The sequence below is a fragment of the Anomaloglossus baeobatrachus genome, chromosome 3 (genome assembly GCF_048569485.1).
Source record: "Anomaloglossus baeobatrachus isolate aAnoBae1 chromosome 3, aAnoBae1.hap1, whole genome shotgun sequence".
Lineage (NCBI taxonomy): Eukaryota > Metazoa > Chordata > Amphibia > Anura > Aromobatidae > Anomaloglossus > Anomaloglossus baeobatrachus.
The window spans coordinates 654,757,513-654,777,205 of NC_134355.1; the positions used below are offsets into that span (position 1 = coordinate 654,757,513).

Genomic DNA, 19,693 nt, shown 5'->3' on the forward strand with positions numbered 1-19,693 from the left:
CTCACCTTTATCCCAGAGGTAAGCTTGATTGTAGCTAGGTCTGGGCCACCAGCATCACCCTAGCTCCTGTTTAAGCCCTGATCCTACACCCCTTCTCCCCCATCCCAGGAGAGGGCTGGGACTGGAGAATTAAACCCCACAAATAACACAGATAGGGGAAATAACCAAAACTCATGCACACTGCAACCAGACATGAGGGAGAGACAATATGTGCCCAAGAGGAAATAAAACACAGGAAAGAAATAAACTGACAACGGGGATATTTCCATACCACTTAGGAAAGCACACGACAGATTACCACAATAAGGACCGATATCGCAAAGCAACGTTGATCTATATTTCGCAACAAGCAACCAGAAGCTTATAAAGAATGAAGGCCACTGTGAATGGTCATTAGCAGCCTGAGCTCCAAACAACAATTGACAAGCCAGAAAGAATTAACTCCTGCTGGACTGGAGAGCAGTGAAGCAAAACGCAGCTGACACCCATGACAGACTGTACAACTAAGAGACCCCAAGCTGCTTGTCAGACTCTGCGGTGTGAACGCCGTGATCATACCCATTGAGTGCAAAGCCGAACACCGCATGACATGGACATACTGACATGTTTCCCCTTTGAAGACATCAATGTTATTGTAATATATAATGTGAACTGTGATATGCGCTAATAATGGTGAAATGTGTATTGCTTGACAACAAGGAGAGATGGAGGTGGTAATTTTTGGGATTAGCACCAGAGTTGGAGGAGCTAGACTGAAGGGACAGTGATGGTTTCCTGTCAAGAAGGCAGATAGGGTTCAGCATGCAGCAGTGATAGACCTAAGGTCTGACTAGTGAGCAGAGCCACATAATGTGGGTGTCTGTGATGTAAGAGGAGATTGAAGAGAAAATAGCGTGATTCAGAAAACCAACAGAGAGAATTGACCGAAGTAGAGAGTGACTGACTGAGATGGGTCATGAGGCAGGACACATGGCGGTACGGCCCCAAGTTTACAACTCAAAGAGGTGATGGGTCAGGACAGACCAGAAGACATGAGATGAAGTGAGTTCCTTAAGTGGGAGTTCCTTTAGCATAAGCAAGGTAGTAACTAAGTTCGACCATATTAGCAAATCAGCTCCTTTGAAAGAAAGATAGGAAGCGGAACTGTGGGTTGAAGAAATTACTTTCACTGACTGGATTGTTGTGATAAAGGAGTTTTGGTGAAGGAAGCGAGTCTGGTGGAGGCAGGAGTAAGTGAAGCCGGGGAAGTAAAGAGGTTGTGTATAAAAATGCTCTGCGTGGAAGAACAACAGTACAAAAAGTTCTGCACCCCCTATTTTCTGTTCATAGTTGTTGTCAAGTGGTTGTTTAGTAACACACTGAATGCCAAGAACGGGTGGTCTTCCTCACTGCGTTGTCCAATATCTAGTTCTGGCCAGCCAAAGCCATCTGCAGCATGCAAGGGGTACGGGGTAACACCCCCGTAGTACAAGTCCACACAAGCAGTCAGGACACCCATCTTCATGTAAGTTGTTGGGGGGTAAGAGATGATTACCTCGTCCACGGCTACTGTCTCGCTCCTTACCACCAAGTCCTCCAGAAAACGAGTCGATTTTTCATACACTCAGCTAAACCCACTAAAAGACTATGTCAGATGTCAGAAGTCTCCATGATCGCGGTTCAAGCTGAGATGTTTATTTGTGAGTTCATCTTAATAATCTGTTGATGTTTCTTGTTATTTCAGACATCCAATCTCCGTTCTTCAGATCCGGTGTTTTCAAAGGGAGTTATCAATTTGTTTGCCAAAAGAGGTGAGTGTTCATAGATTGTAACCTCCCCGCCCCCCACACACAGCAAAATAGCACCCTACCATTTTGTTTATATAGCTACTGTTCTCACCTATGTGTCTCCACGGCAACAGACTACAAACAAGCCCTGTGTAGTCTGATCTTGTACTTATGCTTTTTGCTAAATTAACTTTGGACACACATAGGACTTATATAATTTCTGATTTCTAAATGTCTGTTGCTTATGTTATCAAATGTCATTCCCAAGACCAGACTTCATATTAGGCCGGTTTCAGACGTCCGTGTTTAATCAGGTACCAGTCACACGCATGATTATGGTCACACGTGTTTCATACATGTGTCACACGTGTGACAGGTACCGGAGAAAACACGTGTCTGTGAAATAAAAAGATTTTCCATATTTACCTGATGCCTCCCGCTCCTGACCGCTGCTCATTATATTCATCGATTATTCACCGCACTCAGGACCTTGAAGCCGGAGCATCGCGGGGACAACGCCGGGCACAGCACCGCCGGGGACAGGTAACTATTCTGCAAGCACCGTGACATCCAGGAGGTCATTGGAGTTCCCAATGAACTCTGATGACATCCTGATGACCACCGCGACACTCGCGCTACAGCTTCACGGGTTCATCAGAGTTCATTGGCAACTGTGATGAGTCCCCGATGCTGTCCCTGCGATGCTGCGGCTTCCAGGTCCTCACTACACACACACACACACACACACACACACATACACACACATACACACCCAGCACACACACACACTGAGCACATATACACACATATGTATACACATATAGCAGACACACATGGATACACCGAGCACATATACACACATAGCGCACATGCATATATACACTGAACACATAAACACACACACATCCACACACACATATCCAGCGATGCAGTCCCCGGCAATGAAGTCCTCAGAGCTGCTCCTGCTTGAATGCACTGAATATTCAGTGAGTATAATGAGCGGGGGTCAGGAGCGGGAGGCAGCAGAGCTGGAGACAGCACCGCTGGAGAGAGGTAAAAATAGAAAATCTTTTTATTAAAAAGACCCCTGTTTTCTCCGGTATGTGTCACACTGATGTCACACGGATCACATCATTGTGCGATCCGTGTAACACCCGTGCTGCCGGAAAAAAAATGGACATGTCCGTGTGTGTGCATGTGGGGTCATGAGAGGTCACACGGTCCGTGTGAAAACACGGACGTGTGATTAACAGCAAATAATAACATGGGTACGTGTGACATCCGTTTTAAAAACTGATGTCACACGTACCTGAAACACGGACATCTGAAACCAGCCATAGGCCCCCTTCACACGTCCTTGAAAAACATGCACGTGTGTTACGGGCCGTTTTTTCGGGTCCGTGTCCCGTTTTTGTGTCCGTTTTTATGGTCCGTGTGGCATCTGTGGGAATTGCGTATGCTAGCCGTGTTTGTGTGTAGAACGTCCGTGTGTGTGTCGCGGGCGGAGGAGGGGACGCAGCGCTCTCCCACTGCTCGGGTCCGGCCGCCGCCGCTGCTGCGGCCTGCTGCTGCTCGGTGGCTCGAGCGATGGGCCGGATCCCGGGGACTCGAGCGGCGCTCCTCGCCTGTGAGTGAAAGGGGATTGGGTTTTGGGATAGTTTATTGTCCGTGACGCTACCCACGGTTGTGGTGATTGTGTGGACACCACCGCTGCTCTGTATGGGGATCCCGGGAGCGGTGACAGGGAGCAGCAAAGTTGTTAGTTCTCCCCTCCGTGGGTAGGTGGTGGTTGTCCCGGGGCCCAGTGATGAGGTGAAGGATGAGGGATGGCAGGGCCGGTGCAGGGCTTGGTAGGGTGCAGGGACGCGGGGGCAGCGCTGTGCCTGACGGCACTGTGGTACTCACTCAGCCTGAGACGGTGACACAGTTCTCGGTAAAACACACGGCTGGAAAGACGGTTCCCACGGACGGCTGCTGTTGCTTTTCCCCGGTAGTTGACGGTGATGGTCTCTGTCCCTGCACCTAGTGAAATGTTGGTAGCGATGGGTTCCCACCGGTAACCCGCTCCCCGGCTTGGATATGGGCCGGAGGAGCCTCTCTTTGCCCGCAGGCGCTGGCCCTGAGAAACTGGTGCCTTGGCGGTGGTGGTGTCTCTCTCCTACGGTTGGACTGTTGCCTTCAATCGGGACTTAGCTGTTGGGAGACCCAGGAGGTCCCCTTCACTGACGGATTTGGCAAATTCACGGCGACTCCTAGCCTTGCCGGGATCCGAAAGGCCCCTGCCAATGGTGCTGGCTTCTCTTCGTATACCGCTCCGGTACCGCAGGGCCACCACCCGTCCACGGTCCTTTCGGCAACCTCCGATCAGCCTCTCCTGCAGACGGTCACCGCCGTCTGCTGACCTTGCTGTCTCAGTCCAGGGCACACACCCGGACCAACTTCAGGCTTTCTCAACTGTCACTTTCGCTGTCACTTCTCTCACTTACTCCTCTACCACTTCCTTCTCTCACTAAACTCAACTCTAAACTGCCTGGTTTCCCGCCTCTAGGACTGTGAAATCCTCGGTGGGCGGAGCCAACCGCCTGGCCCACCCCCTGGTGTGAACATCAGCCCCTGGAGGAAGGCAACAAAGATTTTTGTGTAGCTTTGGTGTACCTATCCGGGGTGTAGGGTGTGGTGATGTCATGACCTGTGACCCCTGGCTTGCCCAGGGCGTCACATGTGCGTGTGGAATGAACGTGTATGTGTACGTGGAATGTCCGTGTGGAATGTCCGTGTGTGTGATGCACAATGTCGTTTATAAATGTCGGCTGACAGCCGACAGAGTTGCGCGATGAGAATTAACTCGGGTGAACTTCACCCGACTTCATCCTCATACCGCGGCTCTGTCTGTGTCGAGTACTGATTAGTGGTCACCTCTGAAGGATTCACCGATGACCGCTAATCCCCCGAGTGACTGAAGTTTCCCCCCCTCTCTCATACTCACCAATCCCCGATCACCGGCGCGGCGCTGCACGGCATTCACACTGCTGCGGCGGCTTTTACTATTTTGAAAAAGCTGGCCACTCATTAAACAATCTCGTATTCCCTGCTTTCCCCGCCCACCGGCGCCTATGATTGGTTGCAGTGAGACACGCCCCCCACGCTGAGTGACAGGTGCCTCACTGCACCCAATCACAGCAGCCGGTGGGCGTGTCTATACTGTGCAGTAAAATAAATAAATAAATAATTAAAAAAAACGGCGTGCGGTCCCCCCCAATTTTAATGCCAGCCAGATAAAGCCATACGGCTGAAGGCTGGTATTCTCAGGATGGGGAGCCCCACGTTATGGGTAGCCCCTCAGCCTAACAATATCAGTCAGCAGCCGCCCAGAATTGCCGCATACATTAGATGCGACAGTTCTGGGACTGTACCCGGCTCTTCCCGATTTGCCCTGGTGCTTTGGCAAATCGGGATAATAAGGAGTTAATGGCAGCCCATAGCTGCCAATAACTCATAGATTAATCATGTCAGGCGTCTCCCCGAGATTCCTTTCATGATTAATCTGTAAGTTACAGTAAATAAACACACACACCAAAAAAAATCCTTTATTAGAAATAAAAAACACAAACATATACCCTGGTTCAACAATTTAATCAGCCCGAAAAAGCCCTCCATGTCCAGCGTAATCCAGGATGGTCCAGCGTCGCTTCCAGCTCTGCTGCATGGAGGTGACAGGAGCTGCAGAAGACACCGCCGCTCCTGACAGCTCCACGCGGCAAATGAAGAGTGCCGCGCGATCAGCTGAGCTGTCACTGAAGTTACCCGCTATCAACGCTGGATCCAGTGACAGCGGGTAACCTCAGTGACAGCTCAGCTGATCGTGTGGCTGTCTTCAGTTGCTGCGTGGAGGTGTCAGGAGCGGCGGTGTCTTCTGCTGCTCCTGTCACCTTCATGCAGCAGAGCTGGATGCGACGCTGGACCATCCTGGATGACGCCGGACATGGAGGGCTTTTTCAGGCTGATTAAATTGGTGAACCAGGGTATATGTTTGTGTTTTTTATTTCTAATAAAGGATTTTCGGCTGTGTGTGTTTATTTACTGTAACTTACAGATTAATCATGAAAGGAATCTCGGGGAGACGCCTGACATGATTAATCTATGAGTTATTGGCAGCTATGGGCTGCCAATAACTCCTTATTACCCCGATTTGCCAAAGCACCAGGGCAAATCGGGAAGAGCCGGGTACAGTCCCAGAACTGTCGCATATAATGTATGCGGCAATTCTGGGCGGCTGCTGACTGATATTGTTAGGGTGGGGGGCTCCCCATAACGTGGAGCTCCCCATCCTGAGAATACCAGCCTTCAGCCGTATGGCTTTATCTGGCTGGTATTAAAATTGGGGGGAACCGCACGCCGTTTTTTTAAATTATTTATTTATTTTACTGCACGGTATACACGCCCACCGGCTGCTGTGATTGGGTGCAGTGAGACACCTGTCACTCAGCGTGGGGGCGTGTCTGACTGCAACCAATCATAGGCGCCGGTGGGCGGGGAAAGCAGGGAATACGAGATTGTTTAATGAGCGGCCGGCTTTTTCAAAATAGTAAAAGCGGCCGCAGCAGTGTGAATGCCGTGCAGCGCCGCGCTGGGGATCGGGGAACGGTGAGTATGAGAGAGGGGGGAAACTGACCGACAGACTGTGAGAGAGGGACAGACAGACAGAGAGACCGACAGAGAGACAGAGAGACTGACCGACGGACTGAGGGAGATTTACCAACATACACAGAAATAGAAAGAATGGCCGACATCACTAGAAATAAAAACACCAAACGGACACGAACTATAGGTAGATGCATACGTGTTTACTAACGTGTGTGCACATACCCATAGACTTTCATTGTGTCCGCGTGTGCGTGCTCCGTGCAGATAACGGACATGCATCCGTGCAAAACGCAAACACATACGGATCACGAACACGCACACACGGACATAATGAAATAACGCACGTGTGACCACAATCATAGATTAACATTGGTGCACGTTTGTCCGTGTCTCCGGTATATACGGAAACGGAACAAACACGCACGTGTTTCACGGACGTGTGAAGGAGGCCTTAAACGTAGACTTGTGGAACTTATGCCCCAGACTGCAGACACAAAATGGCGAGACATCCTCAAGACTATTTGAAAAATTGCTTCATTTTTTTTGTTTATTTTTAGATGCAAAAAGACAATTTACACATGGTAACAACAAATGTGGGCATAGGTTTTACATTTAAAGATGCCAGATATTGACGTCTTTATATTTATATTGATAATATATTTACATTGGTAATATAAATGATAAATAGATATACAGATGTAGCAAAGGTTAAGATGACTCACAATGCAACATCTAGAGAAAGTTATTTTACCTTAAGGGAACCTGTCAGCTCCTTCTCACCCCCTTTCCTTCCTACACACCAATTAGTTTTATGTGTAAGTGAAAAGAACACAAGTGAATTCCTCCATGGAGCTGGAAGTGCTCTGGGCGGGGCAGAGATCTTCCAATGCCTCAGTTCTCAACTTCCTTCTCAGCCAAACTCCGCCTTCAACTGGGTGATTGACACTTAACCCTGCTGCAGCATTTCAGTCACCTACTGGAGGGTGGAGTTTGGCTGAGAGAGTGGATGTTCTCTGTCCTGCCCAGATCACTCGCAGTGACATGTACTCCGCTGGGAGGGAGGGGAAGGATAGAAGGAGTGGACTGATTTTATAATGGTGCATAAGACATTGACTAAAGGCAAGTTAGATGTTGACTTTTTTTGTGCTGTGAAATTCCAATGATCTGAGTCAAGGTAACCTTTGAAACATCTGTAGATTGTCAAATGGAGTACAAAGGTAAAGAGATTGATTGACTGATTTATTGATTTATATTGGAATTATAATCTAAAATCATGTATTAAATACTGAAGATAGATAGATATGATAGACAGATGGATATATTGATATTAGACAGATATGAGAGAGAAGGTAAGTAGATATATCTGATTGATTAACTGATTATAGCTGATTTCTAATTTATCATACAGCAAATGATGCATAATTAGATCTAGTAAATAGATTATTGATTATTGATCATTTCTGTGACATATTAAGTGAGACGATATTTTAGATGGATGGATAGAAAAAAAACAATACAGCACCAATCTACCAATGCAGGTGGAAACCTCCAGATCCACTCACAATCAGAGCCCAGAATACAAGTAACAAAAAATGGAGGCAGCTCGACCTTCAATAAAACCAAAAACATATTTATTCCATGGCCAAGGAATGTGATGATTGTCATGAATCTGCAGCGGTGCTCTGCTCTCCTACAGAGCCTATGCTGGGTCCCATATTTTTCCCCGATTCCCGGTCGATCCTGAGTGGTGTGGGAGGGGTCTGTTCTTTGGAGCTTTGTTCCCGGTGATTGCTCCGCTTTATCTGGGAGCTGTTTCACCCGGAACACTGCCAGTGATAGTTCTTATTTTGCAGTACATGTCTCTGGTTCCCGTAAGTGTTTGACCTGACCTTGTCCCGCTACCTAGTTCCGCTGTTCCCCTCCCATCTCCTTACCTACTGACTTGACTACCTGATTCCCTGACCTCGGCTCATCCCCTGACTCTGCTCACTCAATTGAACTTACGTGACCTCTTTGTTTATTGATACCAACTCATCCACTGACTCTGGCTCTGTTTACTAACCCCGTCTTGTCCCCTGACTCCAGTTCTGCTCGCTCCCTTGTACTTATGTGACCTCTCTGTTTAATGACCCTGGCTTGTCCCCTGACTCCGGCTCTGCTCACTCCCTTGTACTTACGTGACCTCTCTGTTTACCAACCCTGGCTTGTCCCCTGACTCCGGCTCTGCTCGCTCCCTTGTACTTACGTGACCTCTCTGTTTACCAACCCTAGCTCATGCCCTGACTCCTGCTCTGCTCACTTCTTTTGTCATTTATGTTATCTCCTGGCTTCTGACCCCTGGCTTCTTTGACTGCCCCTCACTAGGTGTGTCTAGCGAGACCTAGTGTATAAACCCGGCAGATCCACTCCACTAGTGTGACTGACGACACCTAGTGGTTTGGTGTCTTATTACACCCGGGTTCTCATCACCACAATGATTTGGCTTCAAGGGCTTGATCACTTGAGCATATACATTGGACAAGTGTTCTCTTTTTTATCGGACAGCCCTTGGGCCAATGCCGATTTGGAATGAGAAACAAATTGCAGCATGCAGCGAACGTTGGATGGCGCTCACCTATACAAGTATATGGGTGTGTAGAAATCATCAGACTGCACTCAGATGACATAGTGCAGTCCGATTTCAACAGATGGAGACATTTTGTTCTCCGTCTTCTCCTGACAGTGTTCTACAATTCTTTAATCCAATCAATCTAAGTATTTGATTGTCATTACCATAATCGAGCTGATTATCTCGCTTGAAAAAATCTACGCTCCTGTGATCCCGGCTTAACACTGAGCCTTTCTCAAGTAAAGCCCAAGGTTAAAGGTGAAACATCGCATACCTTGGTCTTCGGCATGGATTCATACTTTTCTAAGTATTTATTGAAGAATGTGTTGCCTCCAATTTTTGCTACATAGAAAGATAAATTTGAAGCAGAGTAAGATGATTTATCTGATTGATTTATTGATTTTGATTGATTTGTAATTTGATGCATTAAATAGATGAGAGATGATTGATAATGTATGAGATTAACTGATAAGATGGATGGATGGATGGATGGATGGATGGATGGATGGATGGATGGATGGATGAAGAGATGGATGGATGGATGAAGAGATGGATGGTTGGATAGATGGATGAAGAGATGAATGGAGAGATGGATGGATGGATGGATGAATGGATGGATGGATGGATGGATGGATAAAGAGATGAATGGAGAGATGGATGGATGCATAGATGGATGGATGGATGAATGGAGAGATGGATGAATGGAGAGATGAATGAATGGATGGATGGATGGATGGATGGATGGATAAAGAGATGAATGGAGAGATGGATGGATGGATGGATGCATAGATGGATGGATGGATGCATAGATGGATGGATGGATGGATGGATGGATGAAGAGATGGATGGATGGATGGATGGATGGATGGATGGATGGATGGATGGATGGATGGAGAGATGAATGGTTGGATAGATGGATGAAGAGATGAATGGAGAGATGGATGGATGGATGGAGAGATGGATGAATGGAGAGATGGATGGATGGATGCATAGATGGATGGATGGATGGATGAAGAGATGGATAGATGGATGGATGGATGGATGGATGAAGAGATGAATGGATGGATATATGGATGGATGGATATATGGATGGATGGAGAGATGGATGAATGGAGAGATGGATAGATGGATGGATGGATGGAGAAATGGATGGATGGATGGAGAGATGGATGGATGAGAGATGGATGGATGGATAGATGGATTGCTGGAGAGGTGGATGGATGGATGGATGATGGATAGAGAGCTAGATAGATGGATGGATGGAGGGATGGAGAGATGGAGGGATGGAGAGATGGATGGATGGAGAGATGGATGGATAGAGGGATAGAGGGATAGATAGATAGATAGATGGATAGATTTAGACATATCTAATAAATCTTCATCTTCTCTCAGGTGTTTACAACATTTCCTCGGCCCAGGCCAGCTCCTCCAGTGAGATGTCGAACTCCTACTCCCTCCTCACCTGATTGCAGAGCGTTGTTGGATTGCAGAGCTGCTCCGTTATCGTCCTGTCCGTTCAGTCTACTGTATGCACTTTATACCGTATCAGTGAACCTGTCGCTCGGCGCGTTGTAGGCGGGCTCACTACGGCACATTTATTGGTAAACTCGTGCAGCCGCTTCACCAGGGCATCTGCTTCTGCTCGAAGTTTTCCATTTTATTCCAGCATAGAGGAAAACATTACATAAGCTTGGAAAATTCTGCCACACATCAATGTTAACCACGCCTGTCGATTCACATGGACGCAGTGACAGCGTGCGGAGTTCACCTTAGAAACATGCGTCGGGCTTATTATATTTGCGAAACAGCTGCCATTCAGTCTGTATGGATACTAAGAATAATGAGAATACAACCTTCTGCATTCACCGGGACAAGGCGACGTCAGTTAGCAGGCTGCCTATCAATTCCTATCCGGATTCAACGACAGCACTGGGCATGCGACCCAAATAATTCACAAGGGCATTATGACATCATGGAGGAAGTGTCTTATCAATGTACAGTGCACGGTGACATTAATGGAAATGTGGACCTTATAATTCAAGACAGTATTGTGACATCACTGAGAAAGCAGCCAATCAATGCAAAGCAATGGGGACATCAATGGGTATGCAACTCCAATAATTCAGAAGAACATTGTGACATCACTGAAATGCACAGAGCAATGAGTATGTAACCCAAGGTATATAATAATATCAAGTTCCCTATTAATGCAAAAAGAAGCCATCACATCACTAGAAAATTCACAAGGGCATAGTGACATCACAGAGAGGGCATCCTATCAATGCACAGGCAAAGTGACATCACTGAGGGATCATCCTATCAATACACAGGGCATGCCGACATCACTGAGGGGGTATCCTATCAATGCACAGGGCATGGTGACATCACTGAGGGGGCATCCTATCAATGCATAGGATGTGGTGACATCACTGAAGGGGCATCCTATCAATGCACAGGGCATGGTGACATCACTGAGACGGCATCCTATCAATGCATAGGATGTGGTGACATCACTGAAGGGGCATCCTATCAATGCATAGGATGTGGTGACATCACTGAAGGGGCATCCTATCAATGCATAGGATGTGGTGACATCACTGAAGGGGCATCCTATCAATGCATAGGATGTGGTGACATCACTGAAGGGGCATCCTATCAATGCACAGGATGTGGTGATATCACTGAAGGGGCATCCTATCAATGCACAGGATGTGGTGACATCACTGAAGGGGCATCCTATCAATACACAGGATGTGGTGACATCACTGAAGGAGCATCCTATCAATACACAGGGCATGCCGACATCACTGAGGGGGTATCCTATCAATACACAGGGTGTGCTAACATCATTGAGAGGGCATCCTATCAATGCACAGGGCATGGTGACATCACTGAGGGGGCATCCTATCAATGCAGAGGATGTGGTGACATGACTGAAGGGGCATCCTAACAATGCACAGGAAATGGTGACATCACTGAGGGAGCATCCTATCTATGCCCAGACATGGTAACATTCCTGACAGGGCATCCTATTAATGCAGAGGGCATAATAACATCACTTTGGGGGCATCCTATCAATGCACAGGGTGTGGTGACATCACTGAGGGGGCATCCTATCAATGCACAGGGTATGGTGACATCACTGTTGGGGCATCCTATCAATGCACAGGATGTGGTGACATCAATGAGGGGGGATCCCATCAATACATAAGGAATGGTGACATCACTGAGAGGGCATCTAATCAATGCACAGGAAATAGTGACATCACTGAGGGGGCAGCCTATGAATGCACAGGAATTGGTGACATCACTGAGGGGGCATCCTATCATTGCACAGGGAATGATGAGATCACTAAGAGGGGATCCTATCAATGCACTTGGTGTGGTGACATCACTGAAGGGGCATCCTATCAATACACAGGAAATGGTGACATCACTGAGGGAGCATCCTATCAATGCACATGCATGGTAACATTCCTGAGAGGGCATCCTATTAATGTAGAGGGTGTGGTGACATCACTGGGGGGGCATCCTATCAATCCACAGGATGTGGTGACATCACTGATGGAGTATCCTATCAATGCACAGGCATGGTGACATCACAGAGAGGGTAGCCTATCAATGCACAGGTAGTCTTTTACATCAATAAAAATATAGTGAAATAACTGACTAATATTTATTGAGTTTGCACTCACCACTCTCTTCTCACCCACATTAGTTTCCAAAACGGGCTGACAAACCTCAACTCTACCAGTCCCAGACCACAGATGGTCAAATGTTAACTCATCTTACTGGAACCAATCTCTAGGTCTTAAGGCCACGTGACACACAGAGATAAATCTTTGGCAGATCTGTGGTTGCAGTGAAATCATGGACATATTGTTCCATTTGTACACAGCCACAAACCTGACACTGATTGTCCACAATTTCACTGCAACCACAGATCTGCCGCAGATTTATCTCTATGTGTGACAGGGCCTTTACTAAGCAAGAAAACCAAATTGTCTTCCTGCCCAAGGTCAGCATTAGTTCTAACAGAGAACCTTGTTCCTGGAGCTTCTCACATGCATCTACATGATGATGTCTTTCAACCCCTGGTCTTCAAGTCCAATCCAGAAACCTTCCAGTTGCTCTGTTCCTCACAAAAGAAAGACAAGGAGCGCCCTAAGTAGACAATGCAACGGCCACCAAGCTCAGACCAAGGTTTGGTCAGTGGCTCACACCAATTACACCCTTGTCTACCAAATTTTCTTGCTCAATGGCACCACCACCATCACAATTTCTGGTCTCTATCTTGCCTTCTCCAATCAGATGATCACCATGCTCCATGCCCTCAGCCAGAACCAGGTTCTTCCTGGACCTTCAACACTTCCACAAATGAGGGCACAATGGTCTTTCTTCCTTCTCAAGGCTCCGAAAAACAAAGTCTATGCACTGAGCTACAAAATGTATATGCCTGGATGTAAACAGTACCAATAAATAAAACCCTTCAGCAATCTGTAGTCCTTAAAGAGGACCTATCACTTGCCATAAATATGTCATTTGTTTTACATGTTATAAATCCCACTGTTCTCCTGAATCCAGCCTTGTTTTTCTTTTGTTCCTGTGCCTCTCCGTTCCTGAGATATTGCCTCCTCTTCCCGGTATACAAATCTTGTCAATAAGGCGTGGATCTGAAGAAGACACCCATGAAGAAGTGTTTACGACCACGCCTTTACAACCACGCCCACTTGGCTAATATGACTACATTTAAGAGGAGGCCATATCTACGGAGCGGAGAGGTGTAGAAAAGAAAGAAAAACATCCTCGGATTCAGGAGCACAGCGGCTTTACACCAATATTAATTACAAATGACGGGTCCTCTTTAAAGAAAAACACAACCAAAAAGTGTACCCCGCAGTCCATATTCTGCAACTGCGCTCCTTACACACTGTATGAATGAACCTATTTAAAGGGCACCTGTCCTGGGACGTTTGCACGCCTGATATGAGTTATTTAGCAGCTTTTCCATATCTGTCATGATTCCCTTGTAAAGTAGACCTCTATACAGATCTCTTCACTGTATAATATGACGTTAGTCCAGCTGTATTATAAATCTTGTATAACACACTACATAGTATGTACACTGTTTTTTGTTGTTTTTTTTATTGCCACTTTTCCTTTAACTTATTTATTTCATTTACTTCATGTGTGTTCAATGCAAAAAATATGACCGTTTAATATGCCATATAATATAAGACTGTAGTCTGCATCCTGTATCTCCACAGCTATTGTAACTACAACTCCCAGCATAGCCAGGGGTAAATGCAGGATTTTTTAAGGGGTCAACATGATATTACATTTTACATGGAGTGACTTAACAGTATTCCTGGTGGCCTAGAGTGAGATAGTAACTAATACCTACTATCTCTGCAAGTGTAAGAAAATAAAGGGGTTAATATTGATATATTGTACATCATCCATGATGGTTTAGGGTGGTTATAGGGTAATACCTAATATTCCTGGTGGTCTAGTGGAGTTTACCTTGATATTATATACTGAGCTCCAAATTGTTTCCCTCCTTTTATACAGCCCTAGAGTTACATGATAAAATCCTGTCGCCCTGCAACTGCCACAAGAGGGATTGTCAAGGGAGAAATTTAGGTAAGACTGCTAATGGAGTCTTTGTTCAGGGCAAATTCAAAGGACGGGTCCAAATTAGCTATCTGCGCAGATATTAATGAATCAGACAATGATCACAATGAGACGTGTTCACTGTTTGAGCCAGTACAGGTGACTGACTTGTGTATTCAAAAGAATCATAATTATACCATACAACATTCGACTTTGACCTTGAAGCAAGAACAGGAAGTGATCATCCCACATATAACATCCCTTATATCAGCTGTGAGAAAATCACAATTATAAAATTCTTTCAGAATATTATGAAATACCTCTCTATTCATTATTTATTCTGGTTTGATTATCTAGTTAGAACATTCTTTCTTTGTGTGAAATCACTGATAAGACTTTCACTAAGAAGGGCTTCACGGTTCATTATTTATACATCTGTTCACTCGTCCTTCGTTAACTCTTTCTTGAACATACAGCTTAGAATCATATTATGGCGTCTGTGCGATTGTCATATAGACACACAGATAATTATGCAATGACATCTATATTTTGATTATTTACATACACAGAAATTCTTATTACATTTGAACAAACAACCTATAGCCCAGGCTACCTTCACAGGATCACACTAGAACTGAGCTCCTCCTAGTAGTGGTAATTACAATTTTAGCATTTTTATCAAGGTTTTCACCTGAACTGGTCAGATAGGGATTTTTCAAGTGCTGGAAATTTATTCTCTATGCTGGGAGTTATAGTTTACAACAGCCCGAGATCCACCGGTTGTAGTCCACTGATGTAATATATTGTTTAATCTAAAGTTCCGCTATCTCATTCCTACAAAATGTCTATTAAAATAAAGAATTTAATACAAAAAGAAAATAAATAATGTTTATGACTTTATGGGTCCAGGTTTATATTTTATATGTAAGTGCTGGATTTATTTATTATTAGAAAAATTTACTCTGTACAATTTTATACATGCACAGAATAATGGGCCGACTATACACATTAGATGGCCGTCGGCCAAAGATGCTTCTGCCGACAGTCATTTCACAAACGCTTCTGTGCTCTCAATACAAAAACTGTCGGGTGACACGTCGGCTGACAGGTTATCTCAAGGAGAACAATTCAATCAGCAGACCAAAATCGTACATGCACAATCAGCCATCAATCCGGCTTCTTCATACTCATTAGGTTATCAGCCATTAAAGGGGTCAACGCCTTCGGATTCCACATGTTTCCCCCAGGTAAAATAATAAAGCCTTGTCACGATTCACGTATGACTCTGCTCTGCAGAGCCATTGCTTGTGCTTATGTTCCTGTTGTTTGTATTCTCCAGGGACAGGTCTGGTGTGAGGAGCCCTATCCTTTCGTGTCTCATTCCGGGAGTCACACTGCCTTATTTCTGTTCTGTTTCCTTCGGTACAGCACCAGTTATAGTTCCTGCTTTGCAGTGTGCGCCTCTGGTCCCTGTAAGGGTGCATGCCCACTATTAGTGTTTGCTGCGTTTTGGACGCAGCATGCTTCAGCTGCTTCCAAAATGCTGCGTTGTATAGTACAAGCATAGTGGATGGAATTTCTAGAAATCCAGTGCCCACTGTGCTTGTTTTTCCACAGCAAACACTGACCTGAGGTGCGTCTTTCCAGACCGCAGCATGTCAATTGCTTGCTGCAGATTCGCATGCATCTTCCATAGGGAGAATACAAGCGAGATACCGCAGCACACCGAACCCTGATCGTGGGTACGAGCAGCTGAGGTCTCTTGCGTTCTCCTGTGGAGGAGACTTGCGGCCATGCAGGTCAGGACCTGCTGCGTCCAGGATGTAGTGAGTCCTCATCGTGGGCACATACCCTAAGTCCGTTCTGATCCTGCCCACTACCCAGTCCTCTTCTTCCTGACCTCCGTCCACCCCTACTCGTCTGTCCTCCCTGTCTTCCTACCAGCTCTCTGCTTAATTATCCCATCTCAGTGCCCTCCTCCAACTGACTTGTCCTCTCGATCCCTGACTTCTACTTGTTACCTGACTACTGCTCCATTTCCCTCCGGCTCCTAATGATACCCCCTGTGTTCCGACTCTCGGCTCGCATGTCACTCCGGCTCCGTTTACCCCTCTGTACCTACGTGACTTCAAGGCTCTGACCTCGGCTTGTACGACCACTCTTTTGCATCCTTGCTTGGATGCTAGTGCCCTTTAGTGGACTTGCACCTAATTTTACCTAGAAGCATCACATCTCGTCGGAGTACCGGCTTCCCCTAACGGGAGCTTTACAAGCTTATACTCACCTTCCGTGTCGGCGCACTTCCATACGTCTGGGATTGTGGTACCAAGGCTCATGTTGGGTTGTGAAATCACGTGAGGCCCGCATCCAATCAGAACTGGATTCTTTCTCCCCACCTTTGGACCAAATTAACAATCAACAGGAAGTGAGAGCCGTCACAGAGGTCACTTCCTGTTGATTAACTCATGTTGTCTGAAGGTGGAGAGACAGAAACCAGCGTGATTGGCCACGGAGCTCTCGTCAACCCTGACATTGAGAGCTCGGACACTGGTAAGGAGGGTGAGTATAGGCTTTATTATTTTACCTGGGGAAAACATGTGGAATAAGAAGGGGTTGTCCTAGTAGTTGACAACCCCTTAAATATCGGCAGGTTCAGCCGACATTAGTCCCATCTGTATGGGGGTCTTTACAAGAATCTTGTGATGCAACTGCAAAAGCTGTAATGGTCTTGACTCTTGAAGTGTTTTGTACAGGAGCAAAAAAGGGGATATATGTGATTTTGCAAACGTAAACTATGGACAACAGGGGAAAAGTTTCTGGGAATTCAAAAAAGTTACAAAAGACACTTTTTCAAATTTCATTCACCTGTTTAGAGATAGGTAAATATATTGGGCAAAGGTAAGAATTAAGTCAATATAAACATCTATACTGTTATCCTACACCATACTGCCAGACACCACAATATCAACACCTTTAAGAGGTTGAGTCTGGTTCCCCCTGACTATAAGCTGAATACAGGGTGTCCTGCATCAGTTACCCCACAGTGGTTAGCTGTAATCTGCACAGGAACCATCACCAAGTGCTCAATTTCCCTGCAGTGCCCCCGCAGGTGAAAAGAGGTATTACAGAATTCTGATTGAAATCAGTCTGTTGTTTGTGTAATGAAGGACAGAACAAAAGACTCTCTTTGTAGCTGTCATGATTCCTCTGTGCAGAGCATCCCACACAACTAGGAGATGCTCTGCTGTGTTTTCCTCTACTGGCAGGTTGATTGACAGCGCCAACTTCCATGCTGGTTCTGGGAGGTGCTGATTGCTCAGGTTTATCATCGTCTGGGTAATTGCTCTGCTTCTTTACGGAGCATGCTCCCCCAGAACCTTGACAGTTGTTCATTCTGGTTCAGTTATTGTGTTGTTGGCCTTTGTTTCTGCTAGTGATCTTTGTGTCTTGACCCCGGACTGTTGCTTGACAACTTTCTGCTCGCTCCATGTTCCTGTCTTGACTGCCTGGCTTTTGACCTTGGATCGTTACCTGACCACATCTCAGTTTACTCCCTTAATCCATTATGTTCCTTCCCGGAATTCTGACCCTCAAATTGTGACCTGACTTTGCCTCTGTATACTCCCTGTGTCCATACGTGTCCTCCTGTTTCCAGACCCCGGCTTTCCTGACTACTTTACCGTTTATACTACCCGTAAGTAATGACTAGCATCACACTAGCCTTAAAGTCACTCTTGCTAATAAATGACTGTCTTGAATGAGGAATTTCCCTTCTACCAACTCAACTAGGTTGCGTTAAAATAATTTCCTGCTCTAAACCATAAGAAACTCATATAAAAATATAAATGATGAATGATGACAGCTTTACCCCACTTGGTGCTCTCTTGAGCAGTTTCATTAAGACATCCCTTGGATGGTTTCCAACACTCTTAACAGAGTTCCCAGAGGTGCTGAGCACTTGGCTATTTTGTGTCATGCGCTGTCCAGAACTTCACTCTTGGATTACAGCAACGGCATTGGACCCTGTTCACACTGTAGAGTCTGACAGGCAACCTGTTTTCTCGTAGATACTCAGCTCTGTCGGGCATCGGCTGAGTTGTTTCCACTGTTCTCAGCAGTGCAGGAGTTAATCTTGTGTGGAGCAGTGTGTGACTCTTCTTCTGGTTACAAATTACCATCCACAACTGGATTCTCCCTATTTAAGGCTGGGGAGTTTGTAAAGAGATCGCCGAAGATAGCATCCGGTGTCCTTAACGATCCTGTTTTGGTGACATATGATCTGTTGCTTGTGTGGAGTGGAAGTGTCCCATGATGTGCCTTTATTTCTTCCTTATATTTATTTTTCCTCCAGAGCCTTTATTGTCCTCCCTTTGTGGTTGTTTGCAGGGTGAGTGAGTTTCAGTTCTTTCCCTGTTTGTGAGCTTTGGGGAGGGGAGTTATTACGGTGTGCTCTGTGCACCTCGGAGTGGGAGGGGTGCGAAGGGATTCATGTTAGTGCCTGAATAGGCGATAGGGACACGCTGGAGGCCCAGGCCTCACTACCCTTATGTGTACCTCCTGGATTGAGGGACAGCGCAGGGATCCCAGTCTCAGGGCCAACTCTGGTCTCGTCTGTTAGCTTAGCTCTCCCATGACACTTTGCCTTTACTCTGCATCCAGCTTATTTCAAGCCATCTTATTTGGGTTGAGGTTGGGTTATTGTGGAGGCCATGTGAGTTGATATAGAAACTTGGCACTCAAGATCAATGTGAATAGTGTTTTTTATTGTGAAGAACTTGTAGGACCAGCACAAACACAGACGATTCGGTCAAAAGGCCTTCATTAGTGTGCGTGCAGAGGGACCTCAGAAAGTATAGTAGCGTGGTGAGCAGTGTAGCTGGGTATGACGTGGTGTCCACATAGACAGCAGTGTTCTTCTACAAGTTCTTCATAATAAAAAACACTATTCATATTGATATCAAGTGCCAAATTTCTACATCTAATTGTGGAGGCCATGCTCTCTGACGCTACCTCCATATCTCTACAGCTTGATCACTTAGCCCTTACGTAGCCTGGAGATGTG

General features: G+C 46.0%; 1 protein-coding gene across 3 annotated transcripts in view; it reads left to right on the plus strand.

Annotated features, from left to right (window-relative positions):
* The window catches only part of LOC142296985 (adhesion G protein-coupled receptor F5-like), a 316,164-nt gene extending 300,633 nt beyond the window's left edge, over positions 1-15,531 (plus strand). For all 3 annotated transcript variants that reach the window (XM_075341170.1, XM_075341172.1, XM_075341171.1), the window contains 2 exons: positions 1,724-1,790; positions 10,411-15,531. In XM_075341170.1, coding sequence (XP_075197285.1) covers positions 1,724-1,790; positions 10,411-10,484 — 141 coding nt within the window. In that variant the 3' untranslated portion in view covers positions 10,485-15,531. The remainder of the gene's footprint in view (positions 1-1,723; positions 1,791-10,410) is intronic.
* Positions 15,532-19,693: the final 4,162 nt, after the last annotated feature.